This window comes from Terrapene carolina, unplaced genomic scaffold (assembly GCF_002925995.2).
Source record: "Terrapene carolina triunguis isolate 2854851 unplaced genomic scaffold, T_m_triunguis-2.0 Scaffold88, whole genome shotgun sequence".
NCBI classification, from domain to species: Eukaryota; Metazoa; Chordata; order Testudines; family Emydidae; genus Terrapene; species Terrapene triunguis.
In genome coordinates, this window is record NW_020664439.1 from 1,813,946 (window position 1) to 1,827,813 (window position 13,868).

The following is a 13,868-nucleotide window of genomic DNA, read 5'->3' on the forward strand; positions in this document are numbered from 1 at the left end:
TATCTCCTATCTCATAATAAAACTGAAAAATTCCAAAATAACCTTGGAATCCTGCCAAAACAAAACTGAAAATGAACCGAAGTGATAGCTCTGATGCAGTAAAACAAAATGAAGATAATGCACCAGGAAGATTTCCATAGTCCTATTATGAGAAAATTTGTTCTGTCTTCACCTACTAGATAAGAAGGGTAAATCCTACATCCCCAAATTAACAAAATGTAAAAAGCTTTAGAATTCTGATTTTCTTCAGGTTTATTCCTACATTCTCTAAATTAATCCACAACCCAGTCCCATCATGGATTTATGTCTGGTGGGTAAAATTTTCAAAAGGGCTTAAGTGACTTTGGACAGTCTTGTTTTCAAAAGTGACTTAGGCACTTAGGGGCCTACGTGCTACTAAAAGTCAATGGGACTTAGCCTAAGTCATGTAGAATAAAATTTTCAAAAGCACTTAAGTGGCTTAGCCTAAATCTCCCTAAGAGATGCTTATACATATATAAGCATCAAACCAAGCATAGTGTTTCTCTCATAACCTTACCTTCCTTCTCAGTACCTGAATCTTCTACTACTCAGTTGTCAAAATACTTCATTCCTACACTGCACCAGGAAGGTCTCTGCAGTCCTAGGAGTCCACAGTGAAAATTAATGATCTAGTGCAGGGGTAGTCAATAGATGGATCGCAGGCCAAATCCAGACGCTTTTGAATGGACCCTGAAATCTTTTTATTTATTTTTATATTATTATTTATTTTCTCTGTGGAGTCTGGATCTTGACAAAAAATAATTGACTAGCCCATTCTAGTGGAATGATTCCACTAGCCAGAAGCCTGTAATCCTGGAGGTGAAGGCTGTGAATTCTTTTCCCTAGAATTAATTGAAAATGGGAATTGGGCTTTAAGTCATTTCAGTACTTTTGAAAAGTTTACCTGCTGTGATTAAACATCTCACATCTTTTCTGCCTTGCTATACTTAATACACGATAACCTTCATGAAAAGCTGCTTTAAATATTCCCTAATTTTAGTACTCACTTGTTTTTCCATTTTAAAATAACAAAATAGTGAAGAAATTTACTAAAGTAGAAGACTTCTTCTAGGACTATGGTTATTCCACATATAATCTCCAGCTTGATCACATTCCTCATTTCTTTCTTTATTTCAGCATACAAGCCGAGGGGAAAATCTTAGCATAATACCCAGAGATTCCATCAGTCTGATACAGATTATCAAAAATACAACCACAATACGATAGTTTACAAAAACTGTTACAGTCTGAAAATATTGAGTGATCAAGCTGTAACAAAGATGAACAAACAGCACATTAGTTATTTTACCTGCATCGCACTTTTCCCCAGTTTCACCACCTCAAACAAAGTGACAGGGTCCCCGCCTTCTCCATTCTGTTGAGGGTGACCATTAGCTCTTCCACGACCTATTCCTCTAGTTCCAGGTTCAGAACGACTCTTATCTCCTGGAGACTTTCGAGGTTTCTTATTGGCAGACTAGATAAAGGGAACAGCATAATGAAAATTGGAAGTATTTATAACATTGGAATGAATGAATTCAAAATGCTTGTAAACCATTTATACATATCAATCAACAACTGTTGTGATAAGTACTTGGTAGGCATTTTACGTGTAATGTCAAGTTAAGAAGTATGACTTCCTAGCACCAAATTGCTAACGAGACATATTTCCATAATACTAGTCTTAACCAATACAATAAATACATAAAATAATGCAATGTCATGCTTGCAATTATGCACAAAAGTCAAGAAAATTAAAAATTATGGTCAATGTGACAAAAACATCTCTGCCATATACTTACTTACACAATAACTAGTGCATCTTATTTACAGAACTACTGCATCCTATTTACCTCAGGACACAATCATTACCAAGTTCATAGGGACCAACTGCATGTTGTTATACTGAAAATGTGTTCTTCCCTTTCATCACCATCCAACTACAACTTGTTCATAGCTCCTTATTTGCCCATGAGAACGGCTTAGCTGTTCTCCTTCCACACCACTAAAATTAATCAGTAATTGGATTTGTATGGACAGATACAATTGATGATATGGTCCCTTCTTGCCACTAAATCTGTGGTGGAAATCCAGGCCCTCCTGAAGTCAACAGGAGTTCTACCTATGAATCTATGTTATTTAATATAAGATTTCTTTAGTTCCTTCATACCTATAGCTCCCCCTTGTGTGTTCTACATGAGCCAAATAGCTTGGAGATCAGTCTTCCATGCATGTAAATCATTTTGCTCAAGATAGTTAGTTCCTTATAAAGAGTTAATCTTCTGATGGCATGATTGTACACAGGCCACTGTCGTTCTGTTATCACTTGCCATGTGAATGGTGAAACTGTTTTGGGGGAATTGTGTGAAAAAAGTTCTCTACTGCGCTTACTGCTGCTCACAGCTCCAGAAGGTTTATTCTGTAGAAAGTCTCCTGGTGCGACTAATTGCCTTGAAACAGAGAAAAATATTCTGTTCATCTGGGCCTTGATAGAGGCTCCTCCAGGGGCTTACTGACTCTGAGTAGGTTGTGCCTAGACTTCCACAAAGCATAGAATGAAGCATTAAGGGTCATAGACTCTGGTTTGTTAAATCCATTTTGCATGGTTGAACATAGCAGCAACACATGGACTTCAAATGGCCAGATATGCCCAGCAGAGAATTCCCTCTGCACAAGGAAACTCATCTGGAAAAAAGCTAGGGCAGGCAGAAGAACTGACTTCTGTGCCAGCCTTCTCCACACCCCTGGCACAAGAAGAAGAAAGGGTGAGTCAGATGCATGCCACGGGGTGGACTAGGAGAAAGGAAGAGGAGCAAGGCAGAGTGGAGCACAACTGTGCCTCATACCCCATGGTTTAAGGTCACCGAGGGACCTTACACCAGTGGCATACATTAGGGCTGTTTGTTCCTCAGAACTCTAACTTAAGTTGAGGCTAGGCGGCATAGGATCAGGAAGTTGCGAGCATGTGGACTGGAGATTCCAGCCCCGGCCCTACGAGAGATAGGAAGTTCCCATTTCTCATGAAAACATTATGCAGCCATATACATAGAAAGCACTGCCTATCGGACTATGTTTACATATTATACTACCAATCTAGTTAACCAAAAGCAACTCCATGTCAAGATTGTGTAGTATTGAGAAACTGATCTATTGTGTACTATATAGCTTGAGGCTTTTTTCACAAAATAAGACGACCAGGCACAAGATGGACTTTATATGGTAGCTAGAGGGCTGGTGTTTTGAAGTGGCATTAAGGAGTTACATTGAAAGTTAACTATGAACCTGAGTTGTCCTGAATTTGTGCTGGACTGCTGATTCTGTGGACAAAGCTTTTACCAAGAGGTTAAATAGGTAATGAAAGATATGATTCCCTCCTACGTGAGACCTGGTACTAGGATCTTCATGTGAAGATACATCCAAGGGGCAGGTGAGAGGCTCAGTGGCATAGTCTTGATTTGCAAACATCGATTCTGGATAGCAAACTGGAGAAAATATTGATTGGCAGGAGTTAATGAGAACACAGAGGAAGACTTCCCTTAGATCAGCTGAACACAGGAGATCACGAGGGGGCAATTTCCAAAATATGGAGAGCTTAACATATCTGCAGATCCAAAGACAAGAAAGTGAGTAATGGGTGGAAGCCTCCAGTTTTGTGTTTTGTTTGTTTGTTTTTAGTGATAACACAGAATTTGAAGTATAAACCTGCTCCTCTCTCTTTTGCTGATGGATATAGTAAGTTCTGAATTGAGTCCAGTATGACTTACTGCTTCTAAGGTGGGGAAAAGAATGCAATAGGAGGAGAACACTTAAAATCTTTATGATATCCCTTTTTGATCATTTCTAAAACCTATGTCGCTGTGGCTGTACTGGTCACAGGCATGAAATTCTTTTTTTCAGCTTGACCCCTAAATCTTGGGCAAGCTGGCTCAGCATCCCCACCACCACCCTCCCACAAGAGGAACCCTTTTCACTACTGCTGGAGAAACATTTTCAGGTGCCACAGGAATAGAGGGATTAAAGAACATGCAGCTCTGTCTGCATTAGAAGCACATGGAATTAAGGCAGGTTGTTCTGTAACTGCTCCTAGGTTCTCTGACTCAGTTTTCTGGACTTATTTCATTGAGGAATCCTTCAAGGTTTTAATGAGGGATTAGCTGAGTAGTTTTGTGCCATCAGTGGTGCTGGGATGAAGTTTTCTCTAGGGGAGATATCTGTATCCCAAATTATCGACTATATATTTCTGTGATCTAGAGTGAGGACGACTCTGTCCAAAAATACAATAATGCCACAGACTTTAATGTACAAGATAGTTAACAACATGAGGTCTGGAAAACATGCCTTACAAAGAGAGACTTAAGGAGTACAATATATTTAGTTTATCAGAGAAAACATTAAGAGGCAATTTGATCATGGTATACAAATATTTATATGAAGAAAAGTTATTTAGAGGATTCTAATCTAGCATACAAAAGCATAAGATGATCCAATGGCTAGAAACAGAAGTTAAAAAATTCAAACTGAAAATAAGGTGCAAATTTTTAACAGTGACAATATTTACCCACAGGAACAGATTACCACGGAATAGGGTAGATTCTCCATCACTTTAAGTATTTAAATGAAGATCTGAAGTCTTTCTAAGAAATATACACTAGCTCAACCACAGGTTATTGGGTCTGATGCAGTAAACACTGAGTGAAACTTTCCTGGTCATGGTTCATTCGAGCCTTAAAATCTCTTAATTTATGAAAAGATATTTTATACGATTTGAGTTTTTAGTTTGATTTTGCCTTTAGTTCTCAACTAGTTATTCCCTTCTATATTTGAATCAAGAAGAGTATAGTGTGCGAATTAGGGCTGGGCTACACTTGCGAGTTACAGCACAATAAAGGAGCCCAGGGCGCACTAGCTCACTTCCCGTCCACACTGGCAAGACACGTAGAGCGCTCTGACTCCGTGGCTACAGCACTGCTGGTTCTCCACCTCGGCGAGTGGAATAATGTTTCCTGCACCCCCGCTGGAGCACCGCGACGCCAGTGTGAACGAGGTGTTGCATTACTGCGCTCTGATTGATTTCCGGAAACGTCCCATAATCCCCTTAAGTCAAGTGGCCACTCTTGTCATTGTTTCGAACTCGCTGTAGGAATGCGGATATGCCCTTTCAAAGCTCCATTTCTGACAGCTGGCTGCTTATCTGCTCCAGGACAAAAGAACCTTTACTGAGGAATGCTGCTTGCTTTGAGTGAGAGAGAGAGGTGGGAGGAGGGAGGTCTGCTGCTGTCTGAACTTACAAGTTCACTGACACACTCTCAGCCCCCCAAAAACCACTCTCTTCCCCCACATACACACAACACACTCCCCCCCACTCCCCGCATTTGAAAAGCATGTTGCAGCCACTTGCATGCTGCGATAGCTATCAAAATGCACTGCTCTTTGTGGCGTTGCAAGAGCTGCTAATGTGGCCATGCCAGTGCGCTTCCAGCTGAGTGTGTAAGCACTCGGTAGCGTTTTCCCTGCTGCGGTCTCCGAAGGCTGGTTTAACTCCCAGTGCTCTACAACTGCAAGTGTAGCCATGCCCTTAATGGGGAGCTCACAGATCCTGTTGTAACTGATGCATTTTTAAAAATGCTACATTGCGGGCCTCTTAGCTGGATAGAACCATACAGAGTCCAGGGGTTTTTTTTTCCCAACTCTTTTAAGGATCAGAAAATCTACTTTTTCATTTCTTTCAACTGCATTTTGAGGGAGGTCTTTCTTGGACTGAATGAATAAAAGATTATTATTTGATCTCCAGATTCTTATGTAACAGCTCAGCCATCCAGGTCATCTCCCTCCAAAGGAGATTACTATATCTGATTAGATTATTTGGAAAAGAAAAAAAAATATCCCCCTTCAGCCAAAATTCAGGAACATAGGAATTGCTATACTGGATCAGGTCTGTGGTCCATCTAGTCCAATATTCTGTCTTGGTCAGTGGCCAGCACCAGCTTTTTCAGAGGAAGGTGCTTAAACAGATGAATCTCAAGTAGGAAGGTTATTTTACCTCTCTATTTGGCACTGGTGCAACCACTGCTGGAATACTGTTTCCTGAATTGTGGGCACCAGAGCTGGAAAGATGTTGATAATCTGAAGAAGGTTCAGAGAAGAGCCACAGGAATGATTAAAGGATTACAAAATAATGCCTTCTAGCAATAGACTTAAGGAGCTCAAGCTATTTAGCTTAACAAAGAGAAGATTAAAGGGTGACTTGATTACAAGTATCTACATGGGGAACAAATATTTAATAATGAGCTCTTCATTCTAGCAGGAAAAGGTGTAACAATGCAATTGCTGGACATTCAAACTAAAAATAAGGCATAAAGTTTTAACAATGAGAATAATTAACCATTGGAACAACACACCCAGGGGTGTGGTGGATTCTCCATTAGTGACAATTTTTAAATCAAGACTGGATGTTTTTCTAAAAGATAAGCTATGAATTATTTTGGGGAAGTCCTATGGCCTGTTTTATACAAGAGATCAGACTAGATCATCATAATGGTCCCTTCTGGTCTTGGAATCTATGAAACCTTGCATTAGGCAGATGTGCAATAATCTGTCACCCACGAAGGCCTCACCTTAACCCCAAAAGGAGAGTGGTTTAACCCCAAAGTATATAGTTTCATATCCCTTGCAAAACTTTCTTTAAGCATTAACCATAACAACTCTGGATATTTTTGTTATTTATGTAAATGATCAATCCTTTGAACCTTGCAAGATACTTTGCCTTAATGGAATCCTGTAGCAAGGAGTTCCACAGTCTAATTAGGTGCTGTGTGAAAAAGTATTTCCTTTTCTTAGTTCTGAATTTTCCTCCTTTCAATTTCATTGACTGTCCCCTTGTTCTTGTGTCACGAGACAGGAAAAAAGAGATACTCCCAATCTACCTTCATTCTTTTTTCATGTCCCCTCTTACTTGCATTTTTCTAAGGTAAACAATTCCTCTCTCTCCAAGTACGAGTTTTTCCATGCCCCTAATAAATAACATCTTTTTTTTCCCCTGAACTTTCTCTAATACTTAAATATCCTTTTTGAGAGGCGATCAGTAGAACAGATAGTATTACAGTAGGCTGGACCATCGATTTATATAACAATTGACTTTGTTGTTGTGATAAACACAGAGAAAAATGAATTGGGCATATTGCTTTTTGATGTTGACCCTCTTTGTGGTATACTCCTCAGATGAGAAGGAGGAGGGGCAGCAGCAACTTGGGTCTTTTGGTTTGGGTAGGAAGAGGCCACTGAAGAGGATGAGCTCTGATAAATTCAAGGAAGATCTGCAGGCAGTGGTTTTAGGAAGGGACAAAGAAGGGAACCTTCCCTATCTGATTTGGATGGTGCCCTTGGACAGGAGATTTCTTGATCAGCCTCTGAAAAGAGCAAGCCATTCAAGTATTTCCATCTCAAATTTAAGAGACAGGCCATTGAGGATCAATGAACTTCCCTTAGGTGACCATCAGGGGGAAAAACAGTAGTTTTGGAGAGATAAAGAGTAGGAACTCCCTTGGATTGCAGGTGCTGGTCCTAAGGATCACCACTGAAAACAGGGTGTTGTCTCAGCAGTACATTTAAAGCATTTTCTCCTTATGTCATTAGCCATCTGAGAAATTTTCCACATCCCACTGGGGTAGGAGGTGGCCTGTGTGTGTTTAAAAAAAAAAAAAAAAAAAAGCTCTCCTGGGCCTCTACAAAGAGGCCATACTTCCAGACTTCAGTGAGTAGGAAAGCTGCTATAGAGAGCAGTCTTTTGAAGTGCAGCTGAGCCTCTGCTGTGCTGAAGCACAAGAAGAAAATGCCACTGGATCAAGGATTTTCCCCCAGGCTGCTCTTAGAATCCCTTCTAAAGAGTTCCATATTTTTTTAGGAATTATGGGAAGGAGAGAAGAAATAAAAAATCTACAAAAGAGGCTCTCAGAAACAGCACTGAGAGGAAACTGCTGTTTTCTAGCACAGGGACATTCAGCTGAAGACTCACAAGGAAACAATACAAATATGACAGCAAGATCAGCTGGAAAGCTTAAGACAAAAAATAATTGAAAAGGTCTGCATGAAGTGGTTTCTGGATGCAAGACAGGTACTCAGCATTCATGACCAGACCAGTATGAGAAGTTCCCTGTAATCGTGAGAGAAGTGAGGTTCTGGAACATCCTTCAATAGGCGCAGTGGTAGCATATAACCTAACTGGTTTTAATATGGATCTTGATAAATTTATGAACTGGAGTTTATGACAGGGTTGCCTCCGATAGCGAGGGACTGAACTCTATGACCCAGGAGTTCCATTCCAGTCCTATGCTTCCAACAGATTCTGGAACATTTGAAAAGTGGATCTGGTAAGCTGGAAGTCCTTCAGTGGATAGAGCTGTTAACTACAAAGCTAACATAGCGATAGATAATTAAGGATTAAAATTTTACAGGAAAACTATGTCATGTTCCTACTGTACATGTACTTGGGTGGATTTTCAACTTTTTATAATAATCTTTTAGAACCAGATATTCTAAAACAGCAGATATGTTCTATATACTTATATGATCTTTTATAACATATATTCCATTAATGTAGTCTAGCTGAGCTGACACCAGAACAGTCATGAGGAAGGAACAAATTGGCAAATAGACAAAATTATTAAAAGCTCACAAAAAATTATGCAAAATTCTCACAAAAAATCTTATTACACACTGTGTAATTCTGATTATATAATCAAACATTAATATTAATATTTGTGATGACTCTGGCAATCTACCTACAGTGAACGGCTTGATAAAACATAGCCTCCACAATTATATATGCCTGCTGAGGAAGTTACTTCTCTTATGAATAAATATCTTATAAATATAGAAAGGGTTACTTAGTAGTTACTGTGAGTTTTTGAATTGCCTAGGTAACATTCCCATTCATGGTGTGGTAATGTACAAAGGCCCTGAAGAAGAATCTTCTGTTAGTAAATACCTATACAGCAGATACCAAATCTAGAGATAACTATATTATACTAAAGAACAAAGCTCCTTACCCAGATTCAGGACACAAAATATGTTCATTTATCTTAATATTTTAACCTGCATTACTAGATCTCCCTAGGGAACATCTAAACATTATATTAAAAGTGAGAGCATACTTTCCAGTTCACATGAAGAAATTAAAAGCCACTTAAAGATGGCTCAAGTATCGTTTCACAACACTTAAGTGAAGTGTCCATTAAAAATTTTAATAGTAGAAAAGAGTTATGGTTAATAAAACCACTCTCATGCCTAGGAAGAATATTGTAATATGACAAATAACGAAATGTAAAATTTTAATGTGTATGTATGTAAAGGAAAAAGTATTAATGGCTATTACCAGCTTATCTTTTAAATTAGATCCTATACTTCTATTTCAGCAATTTTTTCGTATCAGTCTGACATATGTATTATGCACTATAAATCTTCACATAGTTTGACAAATGGTTCATTGCAAACCTATCGATGTGACCACTAAGAGGACAGGATGGGAGAACAATCTGCAGTCAAGTTTAAACTGATTCACAACAAAACAAAACTAAACACCACATACTGGAGGCCTGCCAGGACGGCCCCTTTTTCTCTTTCCTTTGACTTCTGTTTCTTCAAGCTCACTGCCAGCATCTGAATGTGCAGTAGTTTCATTTGTTGAATCCCTAGGGAAAAAATACTAGTTAAATTAAAATTATTTGAAACAAGTTATTAATTTATAATTAACACTGATTAAATATTTAGGTGTAATATAGAATAAAACAAATTATCCTTTAAAAGCCTTGTGCAGCATTCCCTCTGCAAATTCATCAAAGATTGCTACGTATGGAGGAATGCTAAACTATGCAAGTTTTATGAAGTTAGAAATTACAGTGTATGCTCTCAGACCTGAAGACTCATTTAAATAACTGGCTCTTTTAAAGTGAAATTCTACTTTGAAAATTGACTATGTTAAACAGCACCTTCTTAACTGTGTGTACTCAGTAGTATCAGCTTGTTCTCATGACCAAAATAAGATTTTACTACTATTTACTCATTAGCCTTGAGAGCCAATACAGCTATCAGGAAAGCAAGCTGGATTCTATTCTAGCTCTCGCTTCATTAAAGTGGTTATGTAAACTCCAACTATAGACCAAATTCTAACCTCAACTGCACTGAAAGACAATGGGATTGCACAGTGCAAATAAGGACAGGATTTACCCTGAATAATCTTTATTGCTAGTGATGATGCACAAATCAGAGATACGGTCAGCTTGATTTTCTCATCCCAGGTTGAGTTTGTGGCTCTGGGACTTAGGAAAACCTTTTCACTTGTACAATGAGCAAATCTGATCTGCAAATCATTGAGAGACTATGGGTATATCTACACTAGAAGTGGAAGTCAACCTATATATTAGGTCAACATACAGCAACCACAGTAATCACTGCATGTCCACACTACTCTTTCCTTAGCTCGGTGATGCGCGTCCTCATCAGGAGTGCTTCCACTGACCCTAAGAAGGGCAGTGTGGGGAGCTGAGAGACTGGGCTCTCAGCTCTGCTGGCAACTCCCTGCTGGGAGCCCAGCTGCCCCTCAGGATCTCAGTGGGCTCCCCCCGCCTCCACTCCCTGATCCCCACCAAGAGCGGGGGAAGCCGCCCAGCGCTTTCTCACCCCCGTAGAGTGGAGTCCAGCTGCCCGTTTCTTGGCTCCCCACCCCCTCCAAGAGCTGGGCAGCCTTATCAATTTCACAGCTCATCCAGCCGTGAAATTGACAAGACTGCCCAGGTCCCAGAGGGGTCCGAAGCTTCTCACCCCAGTTCCCAGCTGAGAGCAGGATCCAAAGCCACCGGGGCTTCTTGCCACAGCTCCCAATTGGCAGCAGGTCCAAAGCTGCCAGGGCTTCTTGCCCTGGCTCCCAGCTGGGATCAGGGTCCAGCTGCCCAGCTCTCCTGGGAAGCCGGGGGCAGCTGGGTGCTGGAAGGCAGATGTTAGCCCTAGAATGTTAAAGGCCCTCTTCCCTACTAGCTGAGAAGGGGCTACCTTAGGTCAATTAGGGACACCTGAATCCAATTAAGGGCTGCCTGAGATCTGGGAGGGAGGGATAGCTCAGTGGTTTGAGCATTGGCCTGCTAAACCCAGGGTTGTGTTTTCAATCCTTGAGGGGACCATTTAGGGATTTGGGGCAAAAATCTGTCTGGGGATTGGTCCTACTATGACATTGTTGGCATCACTGAAACTTGGTGGGATAATACACATGATTGGAATGTTGGTGTGGATGGATACAGCTTGCTCAGGAAGGATAGACAGGGGAAAAAGGGAGGAGGTGTTGCCTTATATATTAAAAATGTACACACTTGGACTGAGGTAGAGATGGACATAGGAGACGGAAGTGTTGAGAGTCTCTGGGTTAGGCTAAAAGGGGTAAAAAACAAGGGTGATGTCATGCTAGGAGTCTACTACAGGCCACCTAACCAGGTGGAAGAGGTGGATGAGGCTTTTTTTAAACAACTAACAAAATCGTCCAAAGCCCAAGATTTGGTGGTGATGGGGGACTTCAACTATCCGGATATATGTTGGGAAAATAACACAGCGGGGCACAGACTATCCAACAAATTCTTGGACTGCATTGCAGACAACTTTTTATTTCAGAAGGTTGAAAAAGCTACTAGGGGTGAAGCTGTTCTAGACTTGATTTTAACAAATAGGGAGGAACTCGTTGAGAATTTGAAAGTAGAAGGCAGCTTGGGTGAAAGTGATCATGAAATCATAGAGTTTGCAATTCTAAGGAAGGGTAGAAGGGAGAACAGCAAAATAGAGACAATGGATTTCAGGAAGGCGGATTTTGGTAAGCTCAGAGAGCTGATAGGTAAGGTCCCATGGGAATCAAGACTGAGGGGAAAAACAACTGAGGAGAGCTGGCAGTTTTTCAAAGGGACACTATTAAGGGCCCAAAAGCAAGCTATTCCGCTGGTTAGGAAAGATAGAAAATGTGGCAAAAGACCACCTTGGCTTAACCACGAGATCTTGCATGATCTAAAAAATAAAAAGGAGTCATATAAAAAATGGAAACTAGGACAGATTACAAAGGATGAATATAGGCAAACAACACAGGAATGCAGGGGCAAGATTAGAAAGGCAAAGGCACAAAATGAGCTCAAACTAGCTAAGGGAATAAAGGGGAACAAGAAGACTTTTTATCAATACATTAGAACCAAGAGGAAGACCAAAGACAGGGTAGGCCCACTGCTTAGTGAAGAGGGAGAAACAGTAACAGGAAACTTGGAAATGGCAGAGATGCTTAATGACTTCTTTGTTTCGGTCTTCACCGAGAAGTCTGAAGGAATGCCTATCCTAGTGAATGCTAATGGGAAGGGGGTAGGTTTAGCAGATAAAATAAAAAAAGAACAAGTTAAAAATCACTTAGAAAAGTTAGATGCCTGCAAGTCACCAGGGCCTGATGAAATGCATCCTAGAATACTCAAGGAGCTAATAGAGGAGGTATCTGAGCCTCTAGCTATTATCTTTGGAAAATCATGGGAGACGGGAGAGATTCCAGAAGACTGGAAAAGGGCAAATATAGTGCCCATCTATAAAAAGGGAAATAAAAACAACCCAGGAAACTACAGACCAGTTAGTTTAACTTCTGTGCCAGGGAAGATAATGGAGCAAGTAATTAAGGAAATCATATGCAAACACTGGGAAGGTGGTAAGGTGATAGGGAACAGCCAGCATGGATTTGTAAAGAACAAATCATGTCAAACCAATCTGATAGCTTTCTTCGATAGGATAACGAGTCTTGTGGATAAGGGAGAAGCTGTGGATGTGGTATACCTAGACTTTAGTAAGGCATTTGATACGGTCTCGCATGATATTCTTATCGAAAAACTAGGCAAATACAATTTAGATGGGGCTACTATAAGGTGGGTGCATAACTGGCTGGATAACCGTACTCAGAGAGTTGTTATTAATGGTTCCCAATCCTGCTGGAAAGGCATAACGAGTGGGGTTCCGCAGGGGTCTGTTTTGGGACCGGCTCTGTTCAATATCTTCATTAACGACTTAGATATTGGTATAGAAAGTACGATTATTAAGTTTGCGGATGATACCAAACTGGGAGGGATTGCAACTGCTTTGGAGGACAGGGTCATAATTCAAAATGATCTGGACAAATTGGAGAAATGGTCTGAGGTAAACAGGATGAAGTTTAACAAAGACAAATGCAAAGTGCTCCACTTAGGAAGAAAAAATCAGTTTCACACATACAGAATGGGAAGAGACTGTCTAGGAAGGAGTACGGCAGAAAGGGATCTAGGGGTTATAGTGGACCATAAGCTAAATATGAGTCAACAGTGTGATGCTGTTGCAAAAAAAGCAAACGTGATTCTGGGATATATTAACAGATGTGTTGTGAGCAAGACACGAGAAGTCATTCTTCCGCTCTACTCTGCTCTGGTTAGGCCTCAGCTGGAGTATTGTGTCCAGTTCTGGGCACCGCATTTCAAGAAAGATGTGGAGAAATTGGAAAGGGTCCAGAGAAGAGCAACAAGAATGATTAAAGGTCTTGAGAACATGACCTATGAAGCAAGGCTGAAAGAATTGGGTTTGTTTAGTTTGGAAAAGAGAAGACTGAGAGGGGACATGATAGCAGTTTTCAGGTATCTAAAAGGGTGTCATAAGGAGGAGGGAGAAAACTTGTTCACCTTAGCCTCTGAGGATAGAACAAGAAGCAATGGGCTTAAACTGCAGCAAGGGAGGTCTAGGTTGGACATTAGGAAAAAGTTCCTAACTGTCAGGGTGGTTAAACACTGGAATAAATTGCCTAGGGAGGTTGTGGAATCACCATC

At 40.5% G+C, this 13,868-nt stretch overlaps 1 protein-coding gene across 1 annotated transcript in view; it reads right to left on the reverse strand.

The window, feature by feature from the left end:
- The window catches only part of STAG1 (stromal antigen 1), a 383,395-nt gene that overhangs the window by 297,970 nt on the left and 71,557 nt on the right, over positions 1 to 13,868 (reverse strand). Inside the window, exons 3-4 of the mRNA XM_026649889.2 lie at positions 9,605 to 9,707; positions 1,331 to 1,498 (exon numbers count right to left, since the gene is read on the reverse strand). Coding sequence (XP_026505674.1) covers positions 1,331 to 1,498; positions 9,605 to 9,707 — 271 coding nt within the window. The remainder of the gene's footprint in view (positions 1 to 1,330; positions 1,499 to 9,604; positions 9,708 to 13,868) is intronic.